Here is a 26,517-nt window from a genome sequence, read left to right as displayed (position 1 = left end):
CGTATAGGTAGTGGAAACTTCGGAAAAACCTGTGTCAGTGGCTGAGAATCAGTTTTCTTCCTAATCACCGTTTGTGCTGGTGGTATCTTTTGAGATTCATTTGTAGTGTTGGCCCCATGAAAAACTCCCTCACGCACCATCTCAACTGAACCCCTTCTCTATTTCTCTCTGTATTGTATGTGTAGGCAGATTTTAGATGCTTTATATATATTTTTTTATTTTTATATTTATTTTTGTTATTGTATGAAGTTTTGTACTGTTTACACACACACACACACACACACACACATATATATATATATATATATATATATATATATATATATATATATATATAATATTTTGTAGTTAGATGGAAGTTTATTGATTAGTTGTAATGAATATACTTTTTATTAGGTTGTTTCTCTTTAAAAGTTGTAGTCTGATAGCTGGATGACGTGTGTTCCGTAAGGGAGCATGCACATCATTAATTAGGAAGTGAGGATGTGAGATTGCAAGCAACAAGTGTGACTAATTTATTTAATGTAATTTAATGTGTATTTAATTCTAGTATTGCGCTGCTGTTATGATCTGAGGAAGCCACCAGGGAGGTGGTGAAAGCGCTTACCTTATTTTGAGAAATAAACTGTATGTTTTTATTGCCGTACATCTTACGACCATTTTGTTTTCTGTACATTATTAGTGGTTTGCGGTCATACGTTTGCCTGCTGTGTATTTTTCTTCATTTTTGTCACTTTTTGTTGGACAAACTTTATTTCCTCCTTAGCATGCTATGCATCAAAAAATGACTTTGACCCTCCCGGAAACAATATTATAAAGATAGCTGGATACAGCAGCTTGAATCTCAAACCTACCTCTCGACATTCCATGATTGCTGAAATAAATTTGCTCCTCTCTTGTGTGGTGTACAGTGAGTAATTATTTTCCACACTCTATTGTCTCCAACTTTTAGTAATATGCCATTCGGCCACAGTTTTTTCAGAATCAACTCTTTCTGCTGGTAAAGTTGCATCTTTACTGTTTGAGTTCTTGGCTGCTTTCTCATGGCCAGGTTTGGTGCATACACATGGTGTGCCCTTTCAGTTAACAGATCGTGCTGTGGAATACCAGTCCAGCTGGTTATTTGTGTTTACATGAAATTAATGTAGTCTGTTCCAATTTCTGTGGTACAGCAGAAATTTTAGGTTTTCCCTACGCAATCTGTCCTTTAATAATAAATGTTTTTAAACCTCTCTTCTTGGGCATTCTGATATTCAGCCAGCCTCTTCTTCATTTCAACTTCTAATTTCTGCAGTTTTATCATTTCATCTGAACGTGTGTTTAAAGCTTCTTCCATTTTTTTCACAGCCTTCTGTTATTTGGATTGATATATTCCTTCATTGTTTCATTTATTTTAATGAGCTCTGAACATATTTGACTTATTTCTCCTCTAGATTACTGGAAGTCATGTCTTGCACCAAAGCTGGAGCTTGAACTGATTTTTGCTGAAGAGCTGTAAGATTCTATCCAACCAGTTTTTTTCCTCACCTTTTGTGGTTGATTTTCTTTCAGGTTCTCTAAATTTCTTCTTTACTGGCATCCAGGCAGTGCACTTGCTAGCCAGTAACTGAAATTTACCCAAAAAGACAGATTCACTCTCTTGTTTTCTGGGTTTCTGTTTTCACACTGGGAGAGCTAAAATTAAGGTGCTACTTAGTGTGCCGCCATCTTGGAAGCCCCATAATTGATTCTTTATAATCTCACATGTATTCACTAATTTCAGTACTGCTGGTCTATTTTGTGTTCATCTCCATCTCCCACCCCCAGACTCTAGTTCAAGTCCAAGGAATTCCCTGCTCTCATAGTCAACTCTCAAGCATTTTCCTTTGGGACATTGGAAAAGGTTTCACTGGCAGACACTCTCTTTGAGCTTTATTATCAGGAGAAACCGAAGCAAAATCCCCTCCTGTTTGTTGGACAAACTGTTACATTTTCTACTTAGACTATTCTGCATAAAAAAAGATATTTTGATCTCCAAGAAATAATATTCTGAAGACAGCTGGTTACTACAACTTTACCTGCCTCTTGACATTCCGTGATTGCTAGGATAAATTTGCTATCCTTCTGCCTTGTGTATAGTGAATATTAATTTTCCCCAAGCACCCTACTGTCTCCAGTTTTTAATACTTTGCCCTTTTGCCACAATTTTGTCAGGATCAACTCTCTGTTGGTATGATTGCATTCTTACTAGTACAGCTCTTTGCTGCTTTCTCATGACCAGGTTTAGAGCATACACACATTTTCCTTTTAATATGGCAGAAAATCTCAGGTTTTCCCTGAGTGTTGTGCCCTGTACCACTGCCAGTTTTTGAAACCGCTTCTTAAGCAGTATTGTACTCATTGAACCTTTTCTTCATTTCAGCCTCTGATTTTTGCAGTTTTATCAGTACATCCAAATAGCTATTTAAAGCTTCTTTCATTTTTCCACCTTTTTTAGTTTAGTTACTCCTTCAATGTTTTGTTTATTTTAATCTGCTCTGCGCATGTTGTTTTTTTCTTATAAATTGTTGGAAGCCATTTCCTGAACTTAAGATGGAGCTTCAACTGCTTTTTGCTGAACGGCTGCAGATTCTGTCCAGTCAAGTGTTTTCTCTTCACCTTTTCTAACTGATTTTCTCTCAGGCTGCCTAGGTTTCTTCTCTGCTGACATCTAGACATTGTACTGACTACCCAGTAACTGAATTTATTAAATATGGCGGAGTTACTGGCTCCTATCTTTGATTTTTTTTTTCACAATGAGAGAGCTGAAATTAAGCTGTTGATCAGTGTGCAGCATCTTGGAAACCCCAATTCCAGATCTGTCCTTGAGGCTGCCACCTAAGCTTCAGTACACACTTTTGCTAAGCATTACGGAGTAGATGCATTCTCCTTATCTTGTACTGCCTTCGTTAGATCTGTTATGTTAGAACTGGTAGGCAGCACTTCAATCTCCAATCCTACTACCCTCAGTAACTCTTAGCTTTGGGAATCACCTACAAGTATTGGAATACTGCAACAATGATTTAAGGAAGGGCATGGTATAATTGTGTAAGAACATGCCATAACAGTAGGTGTTGTACTGTCAGCGTTGCAGTACTGCTTCCCTCCTTTTCCCATCTTTCTCTATTACTGTGCTGTGTGGACTGAGATGGACATTTACCATCTCTCCTGTCTCAGTTTGATATTTCTGGTCTTACTCAGTACATTCTTGTTCAACCTAGGGTCTTCTTGGGGCAAGATTGTCCTCAGGATCCCACATCCCACTTACGTACTCCCGTGCTTACAGGCTGAGGTCATACACCAGGCATACAATGTGTCACAAAGGTTTTTGGCTTTAGTATGATGGCCAGATGTCAGGTTACCAACTGTTGATATACCCCCATGCCTACGAGCTGAGATTGTGTGTCAAGAAGATTATGGCTTTGGTATGTTAGCCAGACATCAGGTTACTTTTGGCAGGATAATGCACAAGTACTGGAATACTGTAACAGTGATCAGTAAAATATCTACTTTTGTGGTAAGTTTTTACACAACTGTACATGTTCTTTATGTTTCACTGTTGCAGATGTCCTTCAAGAATGCAACTGCAGTCATAACATATGGGTTGTCATGCCTCAGGCAGCCCTCGGTCGGCCGGATTCCAAAGTTTGGGTCTGACGTCGGCTGATGTTGCATTTCTCTCCAACGTCAGAGCGGCTGGAGTATATAAGCATCAGCCGACGCCATCTTCTTCAGTCTTTCTTGCCGCGCGGTGCCCGAAGCAGAAGCAGTTCGCAAGTGCCGGTTGGTCAGCTCCTGTATTCTTCAAACCAAGTCATCAAAAGCTAAGTACCCCGTTGGGGACCTTTTCTTGCCTCAGCCGATGTCAGAAATTACTGAAAAAGTAAATAATTGTTTGTCTTGTGGTAAACAAATACCTCATAAGGATTTCCACTCTTACTGCCTCCCTTGCCTTGGCCCAGACCACGACGTCTCGGCCTGTGCCGCCTGTGCTCGCTTCAATAAGCGCACTCTCAGGCGCCGGGCGGAGTTCGCTGAAGACTTTTTCGGCAAAAAATTTGATTATACAATGCCGTTGGAACAACAAACAACGCAGACTCCTAAGAAACGAAAAGACCGGGACCGACATCCTCGGCCCGCGTCTTCCACCGACACCACGCCAAAACTAACCGCGAGTGCTCCGGTTCCCTCTGAGGCGGTTATTCCACCGCTCCGAACCGAAGACACCGCACTACCAATACCTCCGATACCGGAGGCCACTCCGCCAGTTATTGACTTTCCCTCGGATACTGAAACCGAGGAAATGCCCGAGACCATTGCTGTTGATAAGGTCACTCCTGCACATGGAGCTGCTAGGCCTCCCATGTCCATGTCTATCAAGGCCTACACACGTGCTAAGGCAGCCAGCAAGTCCAAGCATCTTACTGCTAAAACCTTACCTCTGCCTACTCCTGAAACTCAAATCATGACTATGGCTGCTGATTTAATTTCCATGATCAGAGGTTCCCAGGCCCATCCTGAGAGAGGATCCCAGCCTCCTCCTGATAAGAGGCCCAGGGTTGAACCCTCTGACCCTCTTCCTTCAGATGAAGATTCTGAGGACTCTGTTCACTCCGAAAGCCAGGAAGAGCCCTTCCAGACCTACGAGGATTCAGATGCAGAGGACTCCATCCCCTCGACCTCTCCTCCTGAGGATATTTCTTTTGGGGAAGTTCTGCATTCCATGAGGGAACATTTTAAGTGGCAAGGCCAGGAATATTCAGATTCCAGAAAGCGCCTTCGAACCTTCCTTAAAAAGCCACAACACAGACCCTTAGCTATACCTCCTGTGCTTGATGTTTTGGATGGTTTATACTCTGACTCCAGTGTTACTCTTCCTCCTGCTCCTGTCAGGCCTGACCGATACTATAGGGTCCCAGAAACCCATTCTCATTTCTTTAGGGCCCATGCAGTTGATTTAGAAACAATTTCTCAGGGGCCTAAAGGGGTTTCAGCTACCACCTCCAAAAAACCCTTTGCCTTCCAACAGGGAAGCAAGGTCCTTAGAGAGATGGGGGAAGAAGGTTTACACCTCCACTACTTTATCTATGAGAGCTCTCAATTGTCTCTTTCATATGTTTCAATATCAGGATTTCCTGTTAGATGATTTACAGAAAACTTTGGCCTCTCCTGAACCTTTAGATAGGAAGTCTTTGCAGGAGGCTGTGCATAATTCTCAGCAAGTTAGCAATCACTTTCTGCAGTGTGGATATGATGCATTGGAAGCTTCATGTAGGGCAGATATGACAGGGGCGGTCATTCGTAGACATGCATGGTTAAAAGAACAACCTTTACCAGATCATGTTAAGGCAAAACTTCTTGATGCACCTTTGGAAAAGAACAAGCTTTTTGGTGCTAATGCTAAAGATGTGTTAAAGTCCATTGAGGAAAAAGCCAAGTCAGTTCAGACAGTCAAAGATTTCCTCCAGGTTCAGCCACCCAGATTCAGCAGGAATTGGCCTTCTAAGAACTGGTCCTTTCCTAATCCTGAAAGATTTCAAAGGGGCAAAAACAGGCGTGCCCGAGGAAAAGGACAATACAGAGGATCCTACAGGGGACGACAATGGCAACCAGCAAACCAAAGAAGTGACACAGGGGTTTCTCCTGCCCCACCTGGACAATCTCAATGACTTTCCTCTAGTTCCGCTGACCAAAGAGCAAGCAGAAGCTCCTTTGGGCAGAAAATTATCTCTGTTTTCAAACAATTGGCACAAACTGACAAAGGACAAATGGATTTTGGACATTATAGACCACGGTTACAGGTTCCATTTTCATGCCTTGCCAAGAAAACAAGGCATGCCAAACCTTCCACAAAATCAGAGGGCAGAGGCTATCAAGCAAATTTCTCTGCTTGCTCAGATCAAAGCAATAGAAAAAGTTCCACAACAAGAACAAGGTCAGGGGTTTTACTCAAGACTGTTCCTTGTTCCAAGAAAAGAAACTCAATGGAGGCCAATACTGGACTTGTCCGCTTTAAACACTTTTCTCATAGTACCAAAGTTCAAAATGCTGACTCTACAGCAACTCCTTCCCATGCTGGGCAAGGGGTCTTGGCTGATTACTCTGGACCTCAAGGAGGCATACCTGCATGTCCCTATCAGACACAGCTGCAGAAGATACCTCAGATTTCTTGCAGGGCCAGAGCATTATCAATTCTCAGCATTGCCATTTGGCTTATCTACTGTGCCCAGAGTATTCACGAAATGCCTGGCTTCAGTAATTGCTCATTGCAGGCTCCAGGGGATTCAAATTTACCCATACCTGGACGACTGCCTCATACAAGCGGACGACAAACTAATTTTGACAAAAAACTTGAATTATGTCATACAATTGCTACAGGCTCTGGGATACACAGTCAACTTTCAAAAGTCAAGACTTCAGCCATCCCAACAAATAACCTTCTTAGGAGCCAAACTAGACACAGCCTCTCAAATGGCTTACCTGACAGAAGACAAGCAAAAGAAGTTAACTCATTACTTCAAAAGTTTAGCAAAGCTCACCCAGATGACTGCAAGGAGATTCCTACAGGCCCTGGGTTACATGGCATCCTGCATTCTCCTGGTTCCACTAGCAAGACTACACATGAGAAAGCTTCAATGGTACCTAAAAGCTTATGGTCTCAACACAGCAACAACCTAGAGGCAACCATACCGCTCATTCCATGTCTTCAAAAGGAATTTCTATGGTGGGCCTCAGTAAGCCAGTCAAACACAGGTATGTCATTCAAAAAACCTCAGATAACACAGACCATGACCACAGACGCCTCAGACCTTGGATGGGGCGCACATGGAGGGCAGATGTATTCAAGGACAATGGTCTCCAAAGGAAACACATCTGCATATCAACCAAAAAGAAATGCTGGCAGTAATGCATGCCATCGAGGCCTTTGGACAACAACTGCAACAAGGCCACCTGCTAATACGGACAGACAACACCACTGTGATGTGGTACATAAACAAGCAGGGGGGCACTCATTCTTACCCCCTTTGCAGACTGACAATGAATCTTTGGGAAAAATCACTGAGCCTAAACATACAGTTACAATCCCAGTTTGTTCCAGGCAAAGAGAATGTTCTGGCGGACAGTCTAAGCAGGAATTTCCTATATCCCCACGAATGGAGGCTACATCCAGAAATCTTTATACGACTCATCTCGACATGGGGCAGGCCAGACGTAGACCTATTTGCCTCCCACCACAATCATCACCTACAAAAGTTCTGTTCAAGGACATATCATCCACAAGCATGGAAGATAGATGCTCTCTCATTCAACTGGAGCTCCCTAAAAATCTATGCATTTCCACCTCTGCCACTGATGACCACAGTATTACTAAAGATCAAAGCAGAGCAGCCCAAGGGGATCCTAATAGCTCCAGACTGGCCAAGACAACACTGGTACCCACTACTACGGAGCGTATGTCACAACAAAAAGTGGGCCCTCCCCCAATGGCCCCAACTTCTGACTCAACACAACTTCAGGACAGTTCATCCCAACATCCAGACGCTACAGCTAACAGCTTGGGAGATTCCATAAAGAACCTCAATCTACCTCTCTCCAAGGAAGTTCAGAGGATACTAACAGAAGCCCGCAGACCATCCACCAGAAAGGTTTACTCAGCCAAATGGAAGAGATTCAGCATTTGGAATACCAGCAAAGGTCATGATGCATCACTTTTGAGCATTCCACTCATTCTGGAATATTTGGCAGATATGCTACATAATGGACTCTCATACTCTTCCATAAAAATACATGCTTCAGCTATCTCAGCTAGATACAACACTGATCCACCTGTGTTTTCACATCCTTTGTTGAGGCAATTTCTTAGAGGAATCAAGAATATAAAGCCCCCAACAAAGGCACCAGTACCAGCTTGGGACCTCAACTTTGTCCTAGAAAAATTGACTCTACCTCCCTTTGAGCCAACAGCTTCTGTGGACTTACAATTTCTTTCCTGGAAGACAGCTTTCCTGTTGGCCATTACCTCAGCAAGAAGAGTTTCGGAATTACAGGCCCTAATGGCAATACCACCATTCATAACCTTTCACAGAGACAGGGTCTCCTTACGAACCAACCCTGCCTTTCTGCCAAAAGTGGTATCTAGGGTTTCTTTAAATCAAGCAATTCACCAGCCTACTTTCTTTCCCAATCCTGAGAACAAAGGGGAAAGACTGTTGCATACCTTGGACATTCACAGACAACTTCGCTACTACCTGGACAGAACCAAGACCAGTAGGAAGTCTGATCAGCTATTTGTAGCTTACGCCCCTGGAGTACAAGGAAAAGCAATTTCCAAATAGACAATTTCAAAATGGATTGGACATTGCATCAGATTCTGTTATTCCTTCCATGGAAAGTGTGTGCCAGCCAATGTCAGACCACACTCCACCAGAGCTACAGCCACCTCTACAGCATTCTTGAGAGGGGTGCCTACAAAGGACATTCTAGAAGCTGCTACATGGAGCTCCGTGCATACATTTTCCAAACACTACAACCTCCCCTTATATTCCAGATCCAGAGCAGGCTTTGCTTCGGCAGTCCTGCAGGGATTGATAGCCACACCATCCCTTTCTTAGAGCATTCCACCTCCCCCAGCTAAGCTATGGTATTCAACCCATATGTTATGACTGCAGTTGCATTCTTGAAGGACATAGTACAGTTTTGTACCTACCATAAATGTAGATGTCCGATAGATATGCAACTGCAGTCGGGTTTTCCCTCCCTCCTTCCCCTCTATGCCTTGGGTCCACTCCTCTCCCTGTATTCTTAGCTGGGGATATCTGTTATGGTGTATCTGTTTATTGCTCATTTATTTGTCTGGAAACCTATTTTTGTCTTCCAATTTGATTACAGCCTTCCTTGGAGGGCACCTGGCATCTGGGGCAAGAAACACTGAAGAAGATGACGTCGGCTGATGCTTATATACTCCAGCCGCTCTGACGTCGGAGAGAAATGCGACATCAGCCGACGTCGGACCCAGACTTTGGAATCCGGCCGACCGAGGGCTGCCTGAGGCAGGACAACCCATATGTTATGACTGCAGTTGCATATCTATCGGACATCTACATTTATGGTAGGTACAAAACTGTACTTTATAACTGATGAGATTTCCTGCAGTGGAAGCCCTTGGCAGGCCCAACTACCACATAATTTTTTACTTTTCCTGAAGATAGCAGATGCCCTGAACTATGTCAAGATGTCTGGGTATAAAGGGAGTCTGCCTGAGCCTTAACCTCGGTTCTTTCTTGCCATCAGACTACAAAGCAGAGTGCTAGTCAATGCATCAGTCAGTCAGTACCAGTGAAAGAAGATGTCTAAAGCTAAGTAGCTCATTGGGAAGCTTTTAATACCTTTCTTGACTAATGTCAGAGAAAGAATAACAGTCTCTGCTGTGGCAAGCAGATACCACGCCAGGACTTTCACTCATTTTGTGTTTTTTTCTCCCAGAACACAATGTACTTCACTGTTAGTTCTGTGCTTGCTTTAACAGTAGAACTATCAAGAGCAGGGATGACATTCTGTCTAAAGATTTTAACAAATTGCCAGGGCCTTCATGTACTATGTTGTCCACCAGTCAGCCTGAGGTTGACTTCCCTAGTTGTAAGAAGGGGAAAGCACCCAAGACTTGGGGTACTAGGCAAAGCTCATTCGCCATCCACCAGTCCACTTAGTCTTGTTACCATTGAAGAAGGTGAGATGCCTTTGCAGTCCCCTCTGACAAATGAGGATGGGACACAGATTTCTATTGATACCCGTTTGGAGTCCATACCAACATTCCCTGTACTTCTGCACAAACTGCAGGACTTAGGTAGCCAGTTGCATCCAGAGCCACTTTGCAGGTTACTGCTTCTGACAACCTCTCTCAAAGTTACAAAGGTGTGTCAAAAGTTTTTTATCCTCAAGAGATTGCCTTGGTTCATCATCCTAGGGATTCACCTGTCTGCTCATGTCCTGGCCCTAGAGTGGAAGTCACCCTCAGGCCTAAGCCCAAGGCTTTACATAAAAAGTCTGCATCCAGCTTTCCCCAGCTGAGGCCTACTGGTTGTCACTCCCAAACTCAGGCCTATTAACAGGACTTAGTTTGGCTGAGGATTTGATCACCCCATTAATCAGATTCAGATGTCTTTCTCTCCCAGGTTCTGCCACTGGATCTTCTGCTGGTAAAAAGAAAAAAAAGAGGTATCTCCCTCCAGGCGTCTTCTGATTCTTTTGACTCTGAAGATGATAATGATGAGTCCAACTTTGAGGAAGGTTTATCTGTTGCTTCCTGTCGGCATTCAAATTCTGCTGAGAACCTTGCCTCAGCCTCTCCACCTGAGGACATTTCTTTTGGTGAGACCCTACATTCGCTAAGGGAACTCTTTAAATAGGAAATGCAAGACTATTTGCAATCCAAGAAGAGAATTAGGGAATTTCTAAAACTCCCTGAGCATAAATCTCCTGCCATTCCTTCAGTCTTCGAGGCAGTTGATGATGTCTTGCTGGATTCTTTCTTGCAGTCAGATTCCCTACCCCCTACCTCTCAGAAACCTGACACTTTTACAGTGTTCTGGATTTCCACAGACACATTTTGAAGAACCCTGTAGTAGGCCGTAAAGTGGTGACTCAGGGTCCTAAGGGAGCTAAAGCTAGTACTTCCAAAAATCCCCTGCCAACTGACAAAACAGAGCCTTGGGCAGGTTCGGAGGGAAAGTCTACACTGCTGCCACCCTTGTCATGAGGGCTTTGAATTGCCAGTTTCGTATTAAGTATCAAGAGATCATTTTAGATCAGATGAAACATAAACTGGTGGGCATTTGAAAATAAGGCCCTCTCCAAGGAACTGTTGGACTTGCATAGTTCTTGCTGTCAAGTAGCTAAGCACTCCTTACACTGTAGCTATGATGCTCTGGAAACTTCCAGTAAGGCAGCAGCTGATAAGAAGACATGCCTGGCTGAGGGAACAGTCCCCTCCTTGAACATGTGAAATCCTCTCTCTTGGATGCTCTTTGAACAAAAATTTCCTTTTTGGCCCTAAGGCTGAAACCATACTTAAGAAGGTAAACTTTTATGGCAATTGCTCTTAGAGGCTAACAAACCACCTGGGTTGAATGACACTATATCCATAGCCCCTGTATTAAAAATGAGAGCGGCTAAGTTATGAAGAATAGTTTAAAGAAGATTTTAGTTCCCTTTAATCAGTAGATGGCGCTGTTTTTAAACTTTTAACATTTTAATGTTTACATAAAAGTGTGTTTTTAGTAGGTATGAAATTAAAATGTTCTTTTAGTATTTTTAAAAATGTTTAGAAGTATTAGATGTGTATTTGTTTATTACAAATAAAAGGCAGTATTAATGTAAATGGAGACCTTATGAATTGTCTTAGTTTAGAAGATGGCTTGTAAAGGAATGTATATAATTAATTGATTGTTAATTGATTTATCAATTAATTAAGGCTATTAGCAGGAGTATTTAAGGGTGTAATCAAGACATTGAAATTATTCTGCCTTATCTGAGGAAGTGCTGTAAACGAAAACGCAGTGTGGATATTCAGCGTTAATGTGTTTTGCTCTATGGTGTGTTCCTGGTGTTGCTTCGAATCTGTCTTTGTGGATTAAAGCGTTTGTGAAGAAATTTGAAAGAGCCTTATTTCTTCCACGAGTTTTACTTGTTTTGCTGAGGTTTGTTTTCGTTGCTTGTCTCCATTAATTCGGGTTTGTTGGCTTTGTTATGGAGTTGGAGGAGGGCTCAGTGCCTCTGAATGAAGGGGCGGAACGAGCGAGTGCTACCGATAAAATGGACAGATTAACTGACCAATTAACGCAACTCATTGAGTTGCTATCTGCGAGAAGCCCAGCAGTACCAATGGTTAGGTTTGGGTTGTCAGGAAACCAGGAAGAGCTGTTTAGAGGGGAAAGAGACGCTGACACGCAAGTTCGGTTGTGTGAGAGACAAGGACATGGTGCTCCTAATCTGCGTAATGTAATCGGCCAAGTTATCAGCGATCTGGATTTACCCTCTATTTTTCGGTCCGATAATGTTTATGAGCCAACTTTACAGGCAAATGGAAAGGAGGATGAACAATTAAGTGTGAGAAATAAAAACGCAAAGACTGCCACAAAAAGTTATAAGGAAGCAGTGCATTGTGATCGTACTGCAGGTAACTTTATTAATGAAAGACTTTCTAACAACAAAAGGCAACAAACGGACTATTTAACAGTTTTAAATTATAAGTATTGTTTTAAAGATAAAAAAGCGCCAAAACTGAATGCAAATGATGTGAATATAACATATGAACATAATATAAATGTACTTGATGAGTTATTATTTAAGTTGAAGAATTTAGAGTTAGAGAATGTTTATTTAAATGAATGTTTGAATTTGAAAATAGTCCCTAAGGGGCTAAGGGTGTGCAAATACCCGAACAAGGTTAAAGTAGGAAGTGAGTTTCACTTGGAATTGTTGGATATCTTTGATAACTGTGGATTTAACATCCTGAAAGCTATTATTAAAGAAAATGATAGGGAAATGGAAGGCTTAAACAGGAAGATAGATGATTTAAATATTTCAATTACAAACGATTTACTTTTCTCGGTGGAAGAAAATAAAAGGAAATATTATGACATTTTACAAAATATTGAGAAAAGTATTCATAACATTTTTGAAAGGAAATGTTGGAAACTAGACAGGGATGAGAAGGAGTATAAGGATAAGTCCCATTATCCAAACCCGAGAAGTTTTAATTTTCAGAGGTATGAAAGAAGCCCACAGGAAGATGAAGTAGGACACCCTGGTAGAAGATCCCCCGGAAAGGGAAGGAATGGTGATTATTATATGGAAGATCCCCCACTTAGAAGGTCAGAAAGGATAAGAAACAATTATCCGAAACATTTTCAACAAAATGCCCAAAAAAACTACCAGTATGGGGGGGGGGGCAGACATACTACAGGAACAGGAACCAGCAAGAGTGGTGATTCCTTGTGAATTGGAGGGTATTAGCAAAGAAGGGTATGTGTGGAAGTACAAGGGCTATAGTATTTATAACTATAGTGGTATGGATATTACAGAAACTTTTTTTAGCTTGTTCACCAAAGGACTCAAATTTGTCCGAAATAGAAAGGCGGATATAAGGAAGGTCATTATAGACTTGAAATTGTTCTTAAGGAAGAAAAACTTGGATCTTATCTTCCAGGGACAAAAAACTGAAGGTCCTAGGAATGATGCCCTTAAAAGAAAAAGTATCTTTAACCCCCCTTTGAACCCACAATTGAAAAATTTTGAGGTGATGATGGAAAAGAAAATTAGGAAGGAACTTTCCAAGAATTGGACAGTCCCTAACCTAACTAAGGATGAAAGCGATTTATTATACTATCTTACTAATGATTTAGATACTAGGGTAATAAAACCGGATAAAGGTGGAGGGACGGTCTTGATGGATCAGGTGTTTTATGAATCCAAAATGTTGGAGGTCTTGGAAAATGATGAAAGATACGAAAGAGTGTCATTAAATGCAATCAATATTGGTAATAAAAAGATTTGGTTGGCCTTGAAAGATTTAGTATTGGAAGGATCAATTGATTTAAACACTTTCAAATTTTTAAAAGTGGATAAGCCTAGAGTGCCTTCAATCTTTGGGGTGCCGAAGGTCCATAAAAATGTGGATAACCCCCCAATGAGACCAATAGTGGCATCTGAAGGCTCGGTTACTGCCCCACTAGCGAAATGGTTGGATGAGAAATTGAAAGTTGTACTGAAGGAAGGGCCTGGTATTGTTAAAGATTCATGGGACCTATTACAAAACCTGAAGAAAGAAGTTTTTGATAGAAATATCACCTTTATAACCATAGACATAGTGGACCTTTTTTCCTCTATTCCACAAGATGAAGATTTGCAGTGGTTTGAGGAAGCCCTGGTTAGGTATGGGAAATTTAGCAACAATGAGTTTTATTTGATTTTGACCCTTATGGAATTAGTTTTAAGTAATAATTTTTTGCATTATGAAGGGGAATTTTTTAAACAAATAAAGGGAGTAGCAATGGGGGCAAGATGTGCCCCTATTTATGCTAACATTATCCTTTCAGCTTGGGAAAACAAATATATTTTAAACTCCCCTTTTGTAAAGTGTTGGAAGCTATACAAACGCTTCCTGGACGACATGTGTTTCCTATGGGTGGGGACGGATGATGATTTTGTAGCTTTTTTGAATATATAAGCCACTCAACGAATTTTTTGAAATTTACTTACGTGAAGGACAAAACCAATTTAAAATATTTGGATATTTACATTGGTAAAGGAGAATCTAAAGTGTATAGAAAAGAAAGTTATTCATATTCATATCTGGCCTATAATAGTGCACACCCCCATCACCAAAAGAAGGGCATTATCAAAGGACAGTTTATAAGGGGTAGCCGTATGACGTCAAGGGACATTGATTTTTGGGATGAATGTGAGAAATTAAGGGGAATGTTCTTGGCAAGAGGTTACCCCCATAAACTTATTGATGAAGTAGAAGAGGAGGTAAGAAGGGGAAGACCCAGTAAATTCAAGCCCATTCTAGGTGTAACGAATTGGAAAGACCAAGTAGTGAAATATGAAAATTATGAGGGTAAAAATAATCTTGTAATGGATTTTAGTGGCGAAGCCTTGAAAATTAAAAATATGATAGAAAGTGAATGGATAAAATTTGGGGAAATTTCTGACTTGGAGTGTTTGTTTTCTACTCCTCTGAAGTGTACTTATAGGAAGGGGAAAAGTCTTAAAAACTTCTTTGAAAGTAAACATCAAAAGAACAAAATCAAAGAGGGGAGAGTTGGGACATACAAATGTGGAAGATGCAACCAATGTGGTTATGTTTTTCCCAAAGATACCCTATATATTAAGAGTAGGGATACTCTGATTCAAAGTAAACAATATGCAAATTGCCAGACAAGTGGGATTATATATTTAGCTTTCTGCAAAATATGTGATGCATTTTATATAGGGAAATCTGAGAGAAAATTAAGGAATAGAATATATAAGCACTATTATGACATCAAGAGTAAGTGTATTAATAATGCCCTATACAGACATAAAGTGAACTGCGAGCAAGCCTCTTTCACTTTTTTTGTGCTGGAAGTAGTAAATAAAGATATAAGAGGTGGACCTTGGGAAACCTCTATAGAGTATAGGGAACTTTTATGGCATTTGCACTTAGAGGCTAACAAACCACCTGGGTTGAATGACACTATATCCATAGCCCCTGTATTAAAAATGAGAGCGGCTAAGTTATGAAGAATAGTTTAAAGAAGATTTTAGTTCCCTTTAATCAGTAGATGGCGCTGTTTTTAAACTTTTAAAATTTTAATGTTTACATAAAAGTGTGTTTTTAGTAGGTATGAAATTAAAATGTTCTTTTAGTATTTTTAAAAATGTTTAGAAGTATTAGATGTGTATTTGTTTATTACAAATAAAAGACAGTATTAATGTAAATGGAGACCTTATGAATTGTCTTAGTTTATAAGATGGCTTGTAAAGGAATGTATATAATTAATTGATTGTTAATTGATTTATCAATTAATTAAGGCTATTAGCAGGAGTATTTAAGGGTGTAAGCAAGACATTGAAATTATTCTGCCTTATCTGAGGAAGTGCTGTAAATGAAAACGCAGTGTGGAAATTCAGCATTAATGTGTCTTGCTCTATGGTGTGTTCTTGGTGTTGCTTCGAATCTGTCTTTGTGGATTAAAGCGTTTGTGAAGAAATTTGAAAGAGTCTTATTTCCTCCACGAGTTTTACATGTTTTGCTGAGGTTTGTTTTCGTTGCTTGTCTCCATTAAATCGGGTTTGTGTGCTCTGAAAACTTCCAGTAAGGCAGCAACTGATAAGAAGACATGCCTGGCTGAGGGAACAGTCCCCTCCTTGAACATGTGAAATTCACTCTCTTGGATGCTCTTTGAACAAAAATTTCCTTTTTGGCCCTAAGGCTGAAACCATACTTAAGAAGGTGGAGGATAAGGCCACATCCATGCAAATGGTCAAGGCCTTTATTCAGGTTCAACCTCTTCACTTCATCCGCAGTTACTCTACCAAACACTGGTCCTTTCTGGAACCCAGTGTAAGCCTAGACATAAGAGATCTTGAAGAGAAAGGAGTCAAAGGCAGCACCAGCTTCCCAGACAGTGACAAGCACATTCCAGTAGGCCTGTACGATCCTGCCAGCAGGGACCCTGCAGGGAACAATCATGACTATTTCACGATACTCCCATTTATCCTCGCTTACAGTCCTATTCCTTCCTCGTTAGCCCCTCTCAGGCTAGGAAGACAGCTGTCATCCTTAAAGAATTGGACTCTCATTGCTAGGCATCATAAAAAGAGGTCACAGACTGCATTTCAAATCAGCCTCTTATTCATTCAGGTTTCCCAGATATTTCAACAAACCAACACATAGATGACTTAAATCAAGTACAACTCCTGTGCTCCCAAGTTTCTGTGGAACCAGTGCCAAATGCTTTACAAGGAAAAAGATTTTACTCCAGGCTTTTCCTAGTCCCCAGAAAAGGTACCTTGACTCTGTGGAGGGGGCCATCCCTCAACAAACAGGTCCTGGAATTTCTAAAAGAAACCCAGGAGACTTAGCACAAGAAAATTGTACTCCACTAAATGGAAGAGATTCACTATATGGTGTAGACAGAAGGGTCCGAGTTCTCTTCAAGCTCACATGCCTCCGATCCTTTCATACTTATCAGAACGTTTTGTTAAAGGACTTTATTATTCCTCTGTTAAACTGAAATTGCTGAAGAGTGAATTTTATCTGCCAGTTCAGCCCCTGTCTTCTCCCAGTCTGTCATGAAATGGTTCCTGAGATGGGTTATTCACATCAGACTCCTGAAAAAACCTCCTGATCCCCCACGGGATCTCAGTTTCATTCTGGAGAAAGTCACCCTCCCATCTTTCGAACCAGCTGCCTCCGCAGTCATCATATTCCTGACATGGAAGACAGCCTTCATGCTAGCCATTATTTCATCTAGATGGGTTTCAGAGCTTCAGTCCCTTACGGGTGTGAAACTGTTCATCACCTTCCACCCTAACAGAGTCTGTTAGGACCAATGCCTGAAATGGTTACATATACCCCTTTAAACCAGACCATCCACTTGCTTCCTAACCCTCAAAACAAGGGAGAAAGAGTCTTCCATACCGTGGATGTGGGTAGGCAACTGTGTTACTACTTGGACAAAACAGAAATGTTAGGAAGTCTGACCAGCTTTTTGTGTTGTTTGCCTGTAGCTCTGAAGGGAGACCAGTTTCTAAACAAGCCATCTCAAAATGGATCTCCCACTGCATCTTGTTTTGCTACAACCACCACAGAAAGAAGCCTCCAGACCCTGTGAGGTCACACCCCACTAAGGCTACTTTTACATCTACAGTCTTTCTTAAAGGAGTGGCCAGTAGGCACATTTTGGAAGCTGCTGTTTGATCCTCTGTGTGTACCTTCACAAAACATGATCATCATCCAATCATCTCCAAGTCCATAGCAGAGTTTACCATTGTCATCTTGCAGCGCATCCTTTCTTCTCCATAAATTTTCCATTCACCCTCCTTTCAGTCTTGGGCATCATCCCATCAGTTGTGACAGTGTATTCATTTTTGCAGTATTCTTTCCCTCCCTTCTTCACCTCTTGCCCCATGGGGTTGGGGTGGATTATTTTCCTCTTTATTTCCAGGTTGTTCCCACCTCTGTGCATACTGTGGAGTTTCTCGGTTTAGGCCTTTGACCTTAGGGACCTATTAAGAGGGGGCTTCTATCTGTTGGGGGGAAGAAAGCACTGAGGTTATGGAGCTGGCTTGACTCACTTTACACTTTGACATCGGTCATGGCATCCACCAACTTCAGGAGGAAGAGAACATTTTCTGGTAGCCAGGCTGACTTCTACAGCAGGAAATTCCATCATTTATGACTGCACTAGTGAATACACTCAAACATCTACATTTGTGGTAAGTATGCACAAGTGTCCTTTTTTAATTACTGTCTTAGTCTTGTTGTTTTGGATTATTGTGTTATTGCTGTGTTTGAAGTAGTTTCTGGATGCTTTTGTAACTTTTTTGATGTCTAGAATATTTCTGAAAAAGATCACCAGCAGGTCTACCAGGGTTAGGCAGATTCCTCCAAAAGATTACATTTTTTTTTATTGTTCTTTTTTGCTTAGTGGAAGATCATCTGGCATCTTCCTGCAAGCAGTGTGAGGCATTTATCAGGAAGACTGCAGAAGTCGGGCCTTACACCATGAAGGCATTCTTAAAGGTGACAGTAGACACCTAATAGGAAGACTATCTCTGCCTCCATGAGAAAGTATTCTTCTGGAATAATTTTTTCCCACCTGATCACTGGATACGTCTGATGTCAAGTGTCTTCTTGAAGCCACATAATCACACATGTCTTTCCATTTTCTTTTTTTCCGTGGGCAAGGCTGTGCATGAAGAAAATGCAGTGGTAGAGTTTATGGTAGCAGCAGAAGCACTGTGTGGGAAAAGTTATTCTTCATATACCTGTGATCAGAAGAGAGTGCATGTTATGGCCACACCAACTACAGATGAACCCAGATGTACCATCTCTGGCCCCAGGCAGCTTTGTGAAATAAATGAAAGCCATAATTTATGCTTTGTAAATATTCAGGACAGCATGGAAACAAAAGTAGTGACAGATAATACCCCTGTGATGTGGGTATATCAGCAAGCAGAGAGGGAACCACGGTTATCCACTCTGAAGTTCAACATAATGACACGGGACCCAGTCTTAGAACAGGGTCTTCATCTGTAAGCCATTTACAGCCTTTCAAATCAGAATTCATTTGCAGATCAGCTGAGCACGTCATCCTCTAACCTACTCAGGATAAACAGGTCTTTTTGCAATAGGTTGAAAGATGTTGAGCCCAGAGCTGAGCCTGCTGACATGGCAGAGGACATCTCTAGTACACCCAGATCTGAAAATGTCATATTAGCTACATGGATGATCTTGGCCTCACTTGTGTGAAAGAAGCTACAATAGCATCCAAACAGTTAACAAAAATATTGGAACTAAAAAGCCAGTGGCAGTTGCAGCAGATATTCACAAAACCTTTCTTGATCAACTTCATTGATGCCCCACAAAATAAATATATCTGGCTTTCTTAGATATACATTAAGTGTTTCCTAAATAAGAGTAACATCTGCCAGTCTGTGAGATCTGGTGTGTGACACCCGTACACTGGCCCAGTAATTAAGGAGCCTCAATCCTCAACACTAGCACTATTGAGGGGCATCCACATTGGGAGGATACCAAGTACACACGCACAGTAAAGAACATTTTCCCTTAAGAGCACACAGAGATCACAGTCAGTCTGGGGCTGGTTTATCCCTTTCTCTCCAGATCCCCAATAAGACTCCCCACTGGCACAGCTATAGGGTACATATCTCAGCTGAGTGGTCCAGCACCCTCTCTGTCCAACCAGTGCTTTGTGTCCCTGCCCAGGTAGCCGACACACACACACACACACACACACACACACACACACACACACACACACATACTTACTTTGAGATATGAATTATATACAAACACACAGGCACTCCTGGGGAAGGCTGGCACTACTTCTCCAGCTATGCCCCCTCCTGCCCAGACTATAAAGTAGAAATCACTGCCACCAACCACTACTTATCAGCTACTATAATGCCCTTCCCAAAGGGTGACCACTTCCACCATGTGCTATTACTGTTATCCAAATAGTAAGTGTAACCCAGGGCTAAGGCTATTGGAGTGGCATATACAGTATCAAAAACACAAATGGCCAGCACTAAGGTGTATATGGCAAAAAAATTTAAAATACTGCCATGTAGAAGGTAAATCAAAGTTTAATCCTCTGTACCGGTTTTGGCATAACTGCCTTCATCATGTATTCTACTGATGAAGGCAGTTATGCTGAAACCGGTATGGAGGATTAAACTTTGATTTACCTTCTACATGGCAGTATTTTGAATTTTTTTTTTTGCCATTTTGTGTTTTTGTTCCTGATTTGGTTTGGCCCTGCATCTGCCGTACATGCAAAGCTCTTTCACTTTAATATACAGTATCACCAAATACATGCAATTGCTCTGAGAGCTTAAATTATCTCTACACAAAACAGCCACAGTGGAAAGGTTTAAAAATATTTAATAATAATAAAAACTCAAAACAATACTTATCAGTTCAAAACCGTGCTAATAGAGAGTTCAGAAATCACAGGAAAATACTGTAAAACAATATTGTAGGATAGTCTGATGTAAATATAGAAAACAGACTAATCTGGCTATATTCCTATCTGTCTGTAAGAGAAACTGTTCTAAATTCTACTTACAAAGCAAAGTGCTGGTGAGTTGTCAGCACTGAAGACAAATACAAAATGCTAAAATTTTCTCTCTGCGAAAGTCTTAAATTGATAATACACATTACTGCTAAGTCATTTCGGATTACATCATTTTTGACACTTCTACTTCCCATGCTCACAGGACTTAAACATTTAACATTTCTTTTTGTAATCTGCACCTGCCAGGAAGCTACAGCAATAAAAGATACTTTACATGTAAAACCTAGTAATTATTTTTGTCTTAGAATAATAGAAAGAATTTCTTAGCCCAGACATCCTGTCTCCTAGCTTGAGATCAGACAGTCATAAAATGCTGTACTCATCAGCTTTCTTCCAGCAGGGTGCACTGTGGTTACATTTTTGAAGCTCAGAACTTAACACAGTTTTCTGACATTTGTTACTCATGCCTATGGATCATATTAATATTTACAATGACATATTTAAAAAATTCTGTCTGGCTGGGTTGGCAGCCCCTCAGTTTTTCACATGGTGTAATTGATTTTATTGAATTTTATTAACCATTGCATGAGGATAATTGAGTTTTATTGGCAATCACATGGTTTTACTAATGGCCGTATCTGTTTGCAGTGGTTTATTTTGAAGTAATCCTATATACTTTGAGGATGGAAGCACTAAATAAATTTTAATTCCTGTGGTATTTGGTGGTGTTTTATTAATTTCGTTTTCATCAACTGCCCTAGATACTGGCTTTTTGAGATATTCCGTCCACTGCCCTCTTTTGGTCCAGGTAGCACTGGTTTTCCTTTTACTAAATCTGGGAAGGGTACATCCCATACTGATACCTCAGCCAGTGGACCCTCTGAACAAAAGAAAGGTTCTTTACTAAACCCTGAGCCTCAGAATTCTAAGGTTGACCATAGGTGATTTAGCGCACACATCCTATCCAGGCACGTTCTCAGAGCATATGTTACATATAATGAGGTGGCTAGAAAACCAAACACAAGTGAATCATATCTAGCAAAATGAAAGAGATTGTCCCTGTGGTGTCTTACTAAAGATGAAGACCATAGTTCAACCAGGTGACTGTTTTTCTCAGATCTTTACAGAATCTGGTCTGTCTCATTCCTTTTTAAAGGTAATTGTTTCAGCTATCCCATGCTTGCTTGTATTGATAGTCTGCCTTATACTTTCTTTTGTCATTCAAGTTGTTTCTGAAGGAAGTACTTCATCACAGCCCCCCCCCCCCCAAAAAAAAAGGAAATTTCTCAACCACGGAGATACCCATTTGGGTCTGTTCTTTGTTTTCCTAAAGTACTGTCCTGGAGGATCCTGATTTTTTTTTTTTGGGGGGGGGGGGGGGTTGCAGTTATCTACTAGAATTTTTTTCTGAACTCCAGGCATTATTGTGCAAAGAACCATTTTTGATCTTCCACAAGAACACAGTATCTGTGCATACCTCCTCTATTTTCATGAACATAGTTATGACAGAACATTCCTTGAATCAGGCTGCTATTATAACTGAAAGTCTGTCTAGGGAAAACTAAGGAAGTCAGAAAATCAGATCAGGTGTTTGTCCGCTTTGCAAAGGGCTGGAATGGGAAAGCTGTCAGTAAGCAAACACCCTCAAAATGGCTTGCACACTGAATTTGTTTTTGTTGGTCCTTTCATGGAAAATGTGCCAGGCCATGGCAAGACACATTTCACTTGAGCCACAACAGTCACCTCAGCATTCCTCAGAGAGATTAATGCACAGATTTATAAGCATCTACTTGGTCCTGTGTGTCCATACCTTCTCCAAATCCTGCAGTTTAGGCTTTGCGTATAGGACCAGGACAGTGTTTATTATGGCCTTTCAACAGGGTGTGCTCTCTTAGTAGCTCAGTCGGGGCAGTCACCCACTGTGCGTAGTGCTCTGAAGTCTTAATAGATGTGGTGCCTCTAGTAATGAACATTGTACAGTATGTAGAACAGTTATGTTGTACTATATTCTTCATAATATTCTCTTTTCCTGAATACATTACAGTTGTGCCGGAAACCTAACATAATTGCACATGGTTAAGTATATTTACTGGTGCCATCCCACTTCTTTTCCGCCATCCTGTCTGTTATCCTGCTTGAGCACACTAGGGTTTGGACGGGTACCATGTTCACCTTACCGTCCCTTCTATTTTCTTCACCAGGCTCTCTGCTTCCTCTGACCCTGCCTAGAACCTCTAGGGACAAATTGGAAAATCATAGGTGTATACTTGTCCCTGGCAAACGTCTGCTAGATTCTCTTATTCTGTGTGGCATAAGAGAAGTTCCTTATCCCAGCAAGGCAAGAAAGATCAGAAGATGGTGTCTGCTGTTATACCACCCAAGTTGTGTTGCCCGAGTGGTTGGGAGTCTGTTGAAGTCGAGAAGAGTTGAAGTAATGGAACTCGAGTCGACTGTCATGGTCCTGCAGGCAGAAGTCTCAAAACTGATGATTGCAGAATTGAATATAACTGAGTATCTACAGTCATGGTAAGTGACTGAAACAACTGTGCTTTTCTCAAATCATAGAATCACTGCTGTAGTGTAGTCTCCCTCTCACCAAAACCCTACACTGGCACATGTTTGCAGGATTAGAGCTCATATCATCTCATCTTCTGGAGAGATTGTGGTATGAAACCTTTTGAAGTATATAAGGCCTTCCTTCCAGAGCACAAGGGATAGTTTTGTAGCTCCTTGCAGAAGAGTAGAGATGTATTGCTTTTAAAAAGAAAATAATATAGTGTGGGCTCCTTTTTATATTAAATGCCATACTGACGTTTATGGTGCTGAAAAGAGACTACTTGTGCTCCTGGGTTGTCTGAGAAGTGTGGAAGTGGGGCCAAAAGGATGAACTGCTTGCTTCGAATTCCTATGTTTAAGAAATTGTTTTTCAGCAGTAGTGATCATGTCAAGTGATATCTACTGTTATGGTAAGCATACTCTCTCAAAATATACTTTCCCTGTGCATCCATTTTGCAGCATGACCTTTTCTGCTACATGATTCGCAAAGTATTTTTTCTATCTTTATCTTTTTAGAAAAGCCAGATGTCAGTGCAAGCTTGCCTGTAACCAGGAGTATCCCTGCTGGTGTTGTGACTGTAGCTCCCACTGTTGACCTCTCCTGTCGCCAGAACAGTGATTCAAAACCACCCCAAGCCATTGTGAAGCCACAAATCCTAACCCATGTTATTGAGGGTTTTGTCATTCAGGAGGGGGCAGAACCATTTCCGGTAAGACCACTTGTGAGAATTCAAAGTAAATTGTAATGTTAATTTGTGCATAAGATCTTGTGCTCAGTGGGCTAGGTACCCAGGCTGAATTAATTTATTTCTGAAAGAAAATTTGCTTACACTTTGCAAATTATTTTGTGTAGCAAACATGGTTATTTCATCCCAGTTTGTTGTATGGATATTTGTACTGCACAACTGCAAAGATTGTTTTCTGAGCTTTTAAGCTGCGTTATTTTTAGAAACTACCTTATTACATTTTATTTTTTGTGCGTTTAACCAAGCGGCCTAGTGCAGGTAATTTAAAAATTTGAGGTTTATCTATTTTTTATGTTATCCTCGACTGCTACAGAATTTGCAATCATGAAAGTAGGATGCAGTACAAGGAAGAAGACTGGTAAAACAATAAGAAGTAATATTACCATAATGCACTGTGTAACACTCGTGACATACTTAAGTTTTAGCTTTATTGACACTGAAAACTATAAGTGAGCAGGTAAGTATTCTTAAAGGAGGTAAGTAATCAAGAGCTTAGTGCCAGCTGTCACTAAGAGTGTATACTAAGAGGACAGAGTTGTTTTGGCTAACTGCAGACACCATCGGCAACCATAAATGGGGTGTCAGTGGTATTGGAAGGTAACCACAGAATATATTTTCAACAGCAGTTATCTAAAGCACATACTGCAGCAAGTACTGCCCATTGGTGAAAAAAGTAGTTACCTAGAATTGATAAAATGTGAATTAGATATTCAAGATAGTGTTTTTATTTTACACAGTGAAGAGAAGCAGAAGGCGAAACAGCAAATTCAAAGTACAGAACAAGTAGCTAATAGGGAGAGACTGGGCATAGTGTTAGTTTGTGTGAACAAAACTTTGAAGATGCCTGGGGAGCTCATTTAGCTCAAGAAAGATGATATAGATAAAGCTCTTGCTGCAACCCATGTGACCTGTGTTCAGCAGTCATTATGGGTGCTGGAGGAATCAGGTGGGGGAGGATGGGTCTGAGAGACTGGTGTCACCTTGCGCGTACTGGGGGAAGAGTAGAGCGGCAACTTAGGCTTGCTGCAGTGGTGGCATTAAGAGCCTAGTGAGACCCATGTATAGATTCAGAAAGTATGAAAATATGTATTCAAGGGGCAAGGCAAAGTGAGGGGTAGGAGAAAATAAATACAGTCCCATATGTTACTTCACTAGTCCATATAGATAACTTTAAAATGAGGGAAAGGTAAATGTATGTAGTTTTAATTTTTTTATAGTTATAATTCAGCAGTAAATTGTGTTCAGGTCTAGGTAATGCAGATCTTTTCCATGGCTGGTGCGATTTAATCACAGAGGTGATGTATGCAATGAAATTCCCTCAAAAAGAATCCTCCCTTTGTTTTTCATAGGTGATTACTAGGCTGTTGACCCCAGGGGTAAGGTGGAATTTCAAGTCTATCCATGCTTTCCAAACATATCCGACTAGTTTTGATATCTTAGGGTTTATTTAGGAGGGTATATGTAGGCTTGGGTATGAGTGGTCAAGAATTTATAGGTTGCCTCTGTCTACCAGAGACATAGTTGCTATACCGGAGGTAAATTTCCAATTCCCCATCCACTAGTACAAGTCGCACTTAATTATGTTAGAGAAGAACTTTGCTTCTTGTGGATGGGGAGGCCTGTTTCAGAGAAGGGGTAGTCTCTGAGATGCATAACTGTCCCTCCAGTATCCCCTATTTATGTTTCAGGTAAGGTTTGGGTCCCTAGCTCAGGTATTTTGAATGCAGTTGTTTTGGAGATGTGCAGCAACTCCATCAGAGCAGGATCAGAAGATGCTTTGTAAGCCAGGGATAAATCCGCTGTCTATAAGAAACTGAGTACAGAACTACGGCTTTGAAGCAGTTTGCACAGAACATGTTTACGCCTGTATTCTTTTTGTAAGGAACCACTGTGGGTGCTTCAGTTGTTGCAGCTGTATGGTTAGAAACATACCAAAGAAGATGTTATACTTAATGATTAGTCTTGTGAGGACAGTACAGTGAAGCATTGACATCCTTGCACCTAAATTACCATACCCTTGCTTATATGTTGAGCAACATAGAATGGTTCATTACTACTATATACCCGTGATGGTTAAAAGCCAAGTTACTGTCTACACGCATTCCCAAATGAGTCCACTCTTAAGGGTGTATTGTCAGTGTGGTAGTTTCCTGGGCTAACCATCTTCCCAGAGGATGCTAGTATGTATTTTATTGGTATTGGGTTTTAAACCATGCTCTGGCACCACTCATTAGTCTGTGTCAGACCCTTCGTAACAGTACTTGTTCAAATGGATGAAAATTGCATTGCCAAGGTATTAGAAGGAAAAGTGTAACAGACCTTATTCGTCTTACCATATTCTGTCACTGTTTTGAGTTTCCCCAAAAGGTTTGGTAATGTATTACACACACACCCAAATATATGACATTGCTTTGCTGTGCCCCTTCCTTAACTTATGCATCTCAAGTCCTGCTTGTACAACCTAGGGAAAGGGGAGAAAAAAATAACATGGTAATGGTCTTTATTTTCATAGGTTCGTAGGTGTTTAGTAGGCTAACGCCCACAATGGCCATTTTAAGCCTAGCCATACATCCCAAATCTCTGACAGGTTCTGGTAACCTTGATAAGTGTAAGCAGGGGCTTGGGAGATAAAACATTTACAAGCAGGGGCTTGGGAGATGAACCATTTATAGGTTGCCTGGTTAGGTACATACCAAAGGTGGCATTGTTCTTTATGATAGGTCTTACAAATGCTGAATACAGTGGAACAATGACTTCCTTGGACCTAGATGCCATACCTTTGTTTATAAGTTGCACAGCATAGAATGTTTTCTATACTGCTGTAGGCACGTGATGGTTAACGGCTAGATTGCTGTCTTTGTGAGTCCCTAAGTCCCTGACTACTGGGT

At 41.0% G+C, this 26,517-nt stretch overlaps 1 protein-coding gene across 3 annotated transcripts in view; it reads left to right on the top strand.

Moving 5' to 3' along the window:
• Positions 1-26,517, top strand: part of PHC1 (polyhomeotic homolog 1) — a 1,492,233-nt gene that overhangs the window by 1,144,226 nt on the left and 321,490 nt on the right. For all 3 annotated transcript variants that reach the window (XM_044079657.1, XM_044079656.1, XM_044079655.1), the window contains one exon: positions 23,400-23,593. In XM_044079657.1, coding sequence (XP_043935592.1) covers positions 23,400-23,593 — 194 coding nt within the window. The remainder of the gene's footprint in view (positions 1-23,399; positions 23,594-26,517) is intronic.

The sequence above is a fragment of the Protopterus annectens genome, chromosome 8.part0 (assembly GCF_019279795.1).
Source record: "Protopterus annectens isolate FY-2018-M chromosome 8.part0, PAN1.0, whole genome shotgun sequence".
Lineage (NCBI taxonomy): Eukaryota > Metazoa > Chordata > Ceratodontiformes > Protopteridae > Protopterus > Protopterus annectens.
The sequence above is the reverse complement of the archived record's forward strand: the minus strand, read 5'-3'. Positions and strand labels throughout refer to the sequence as shown.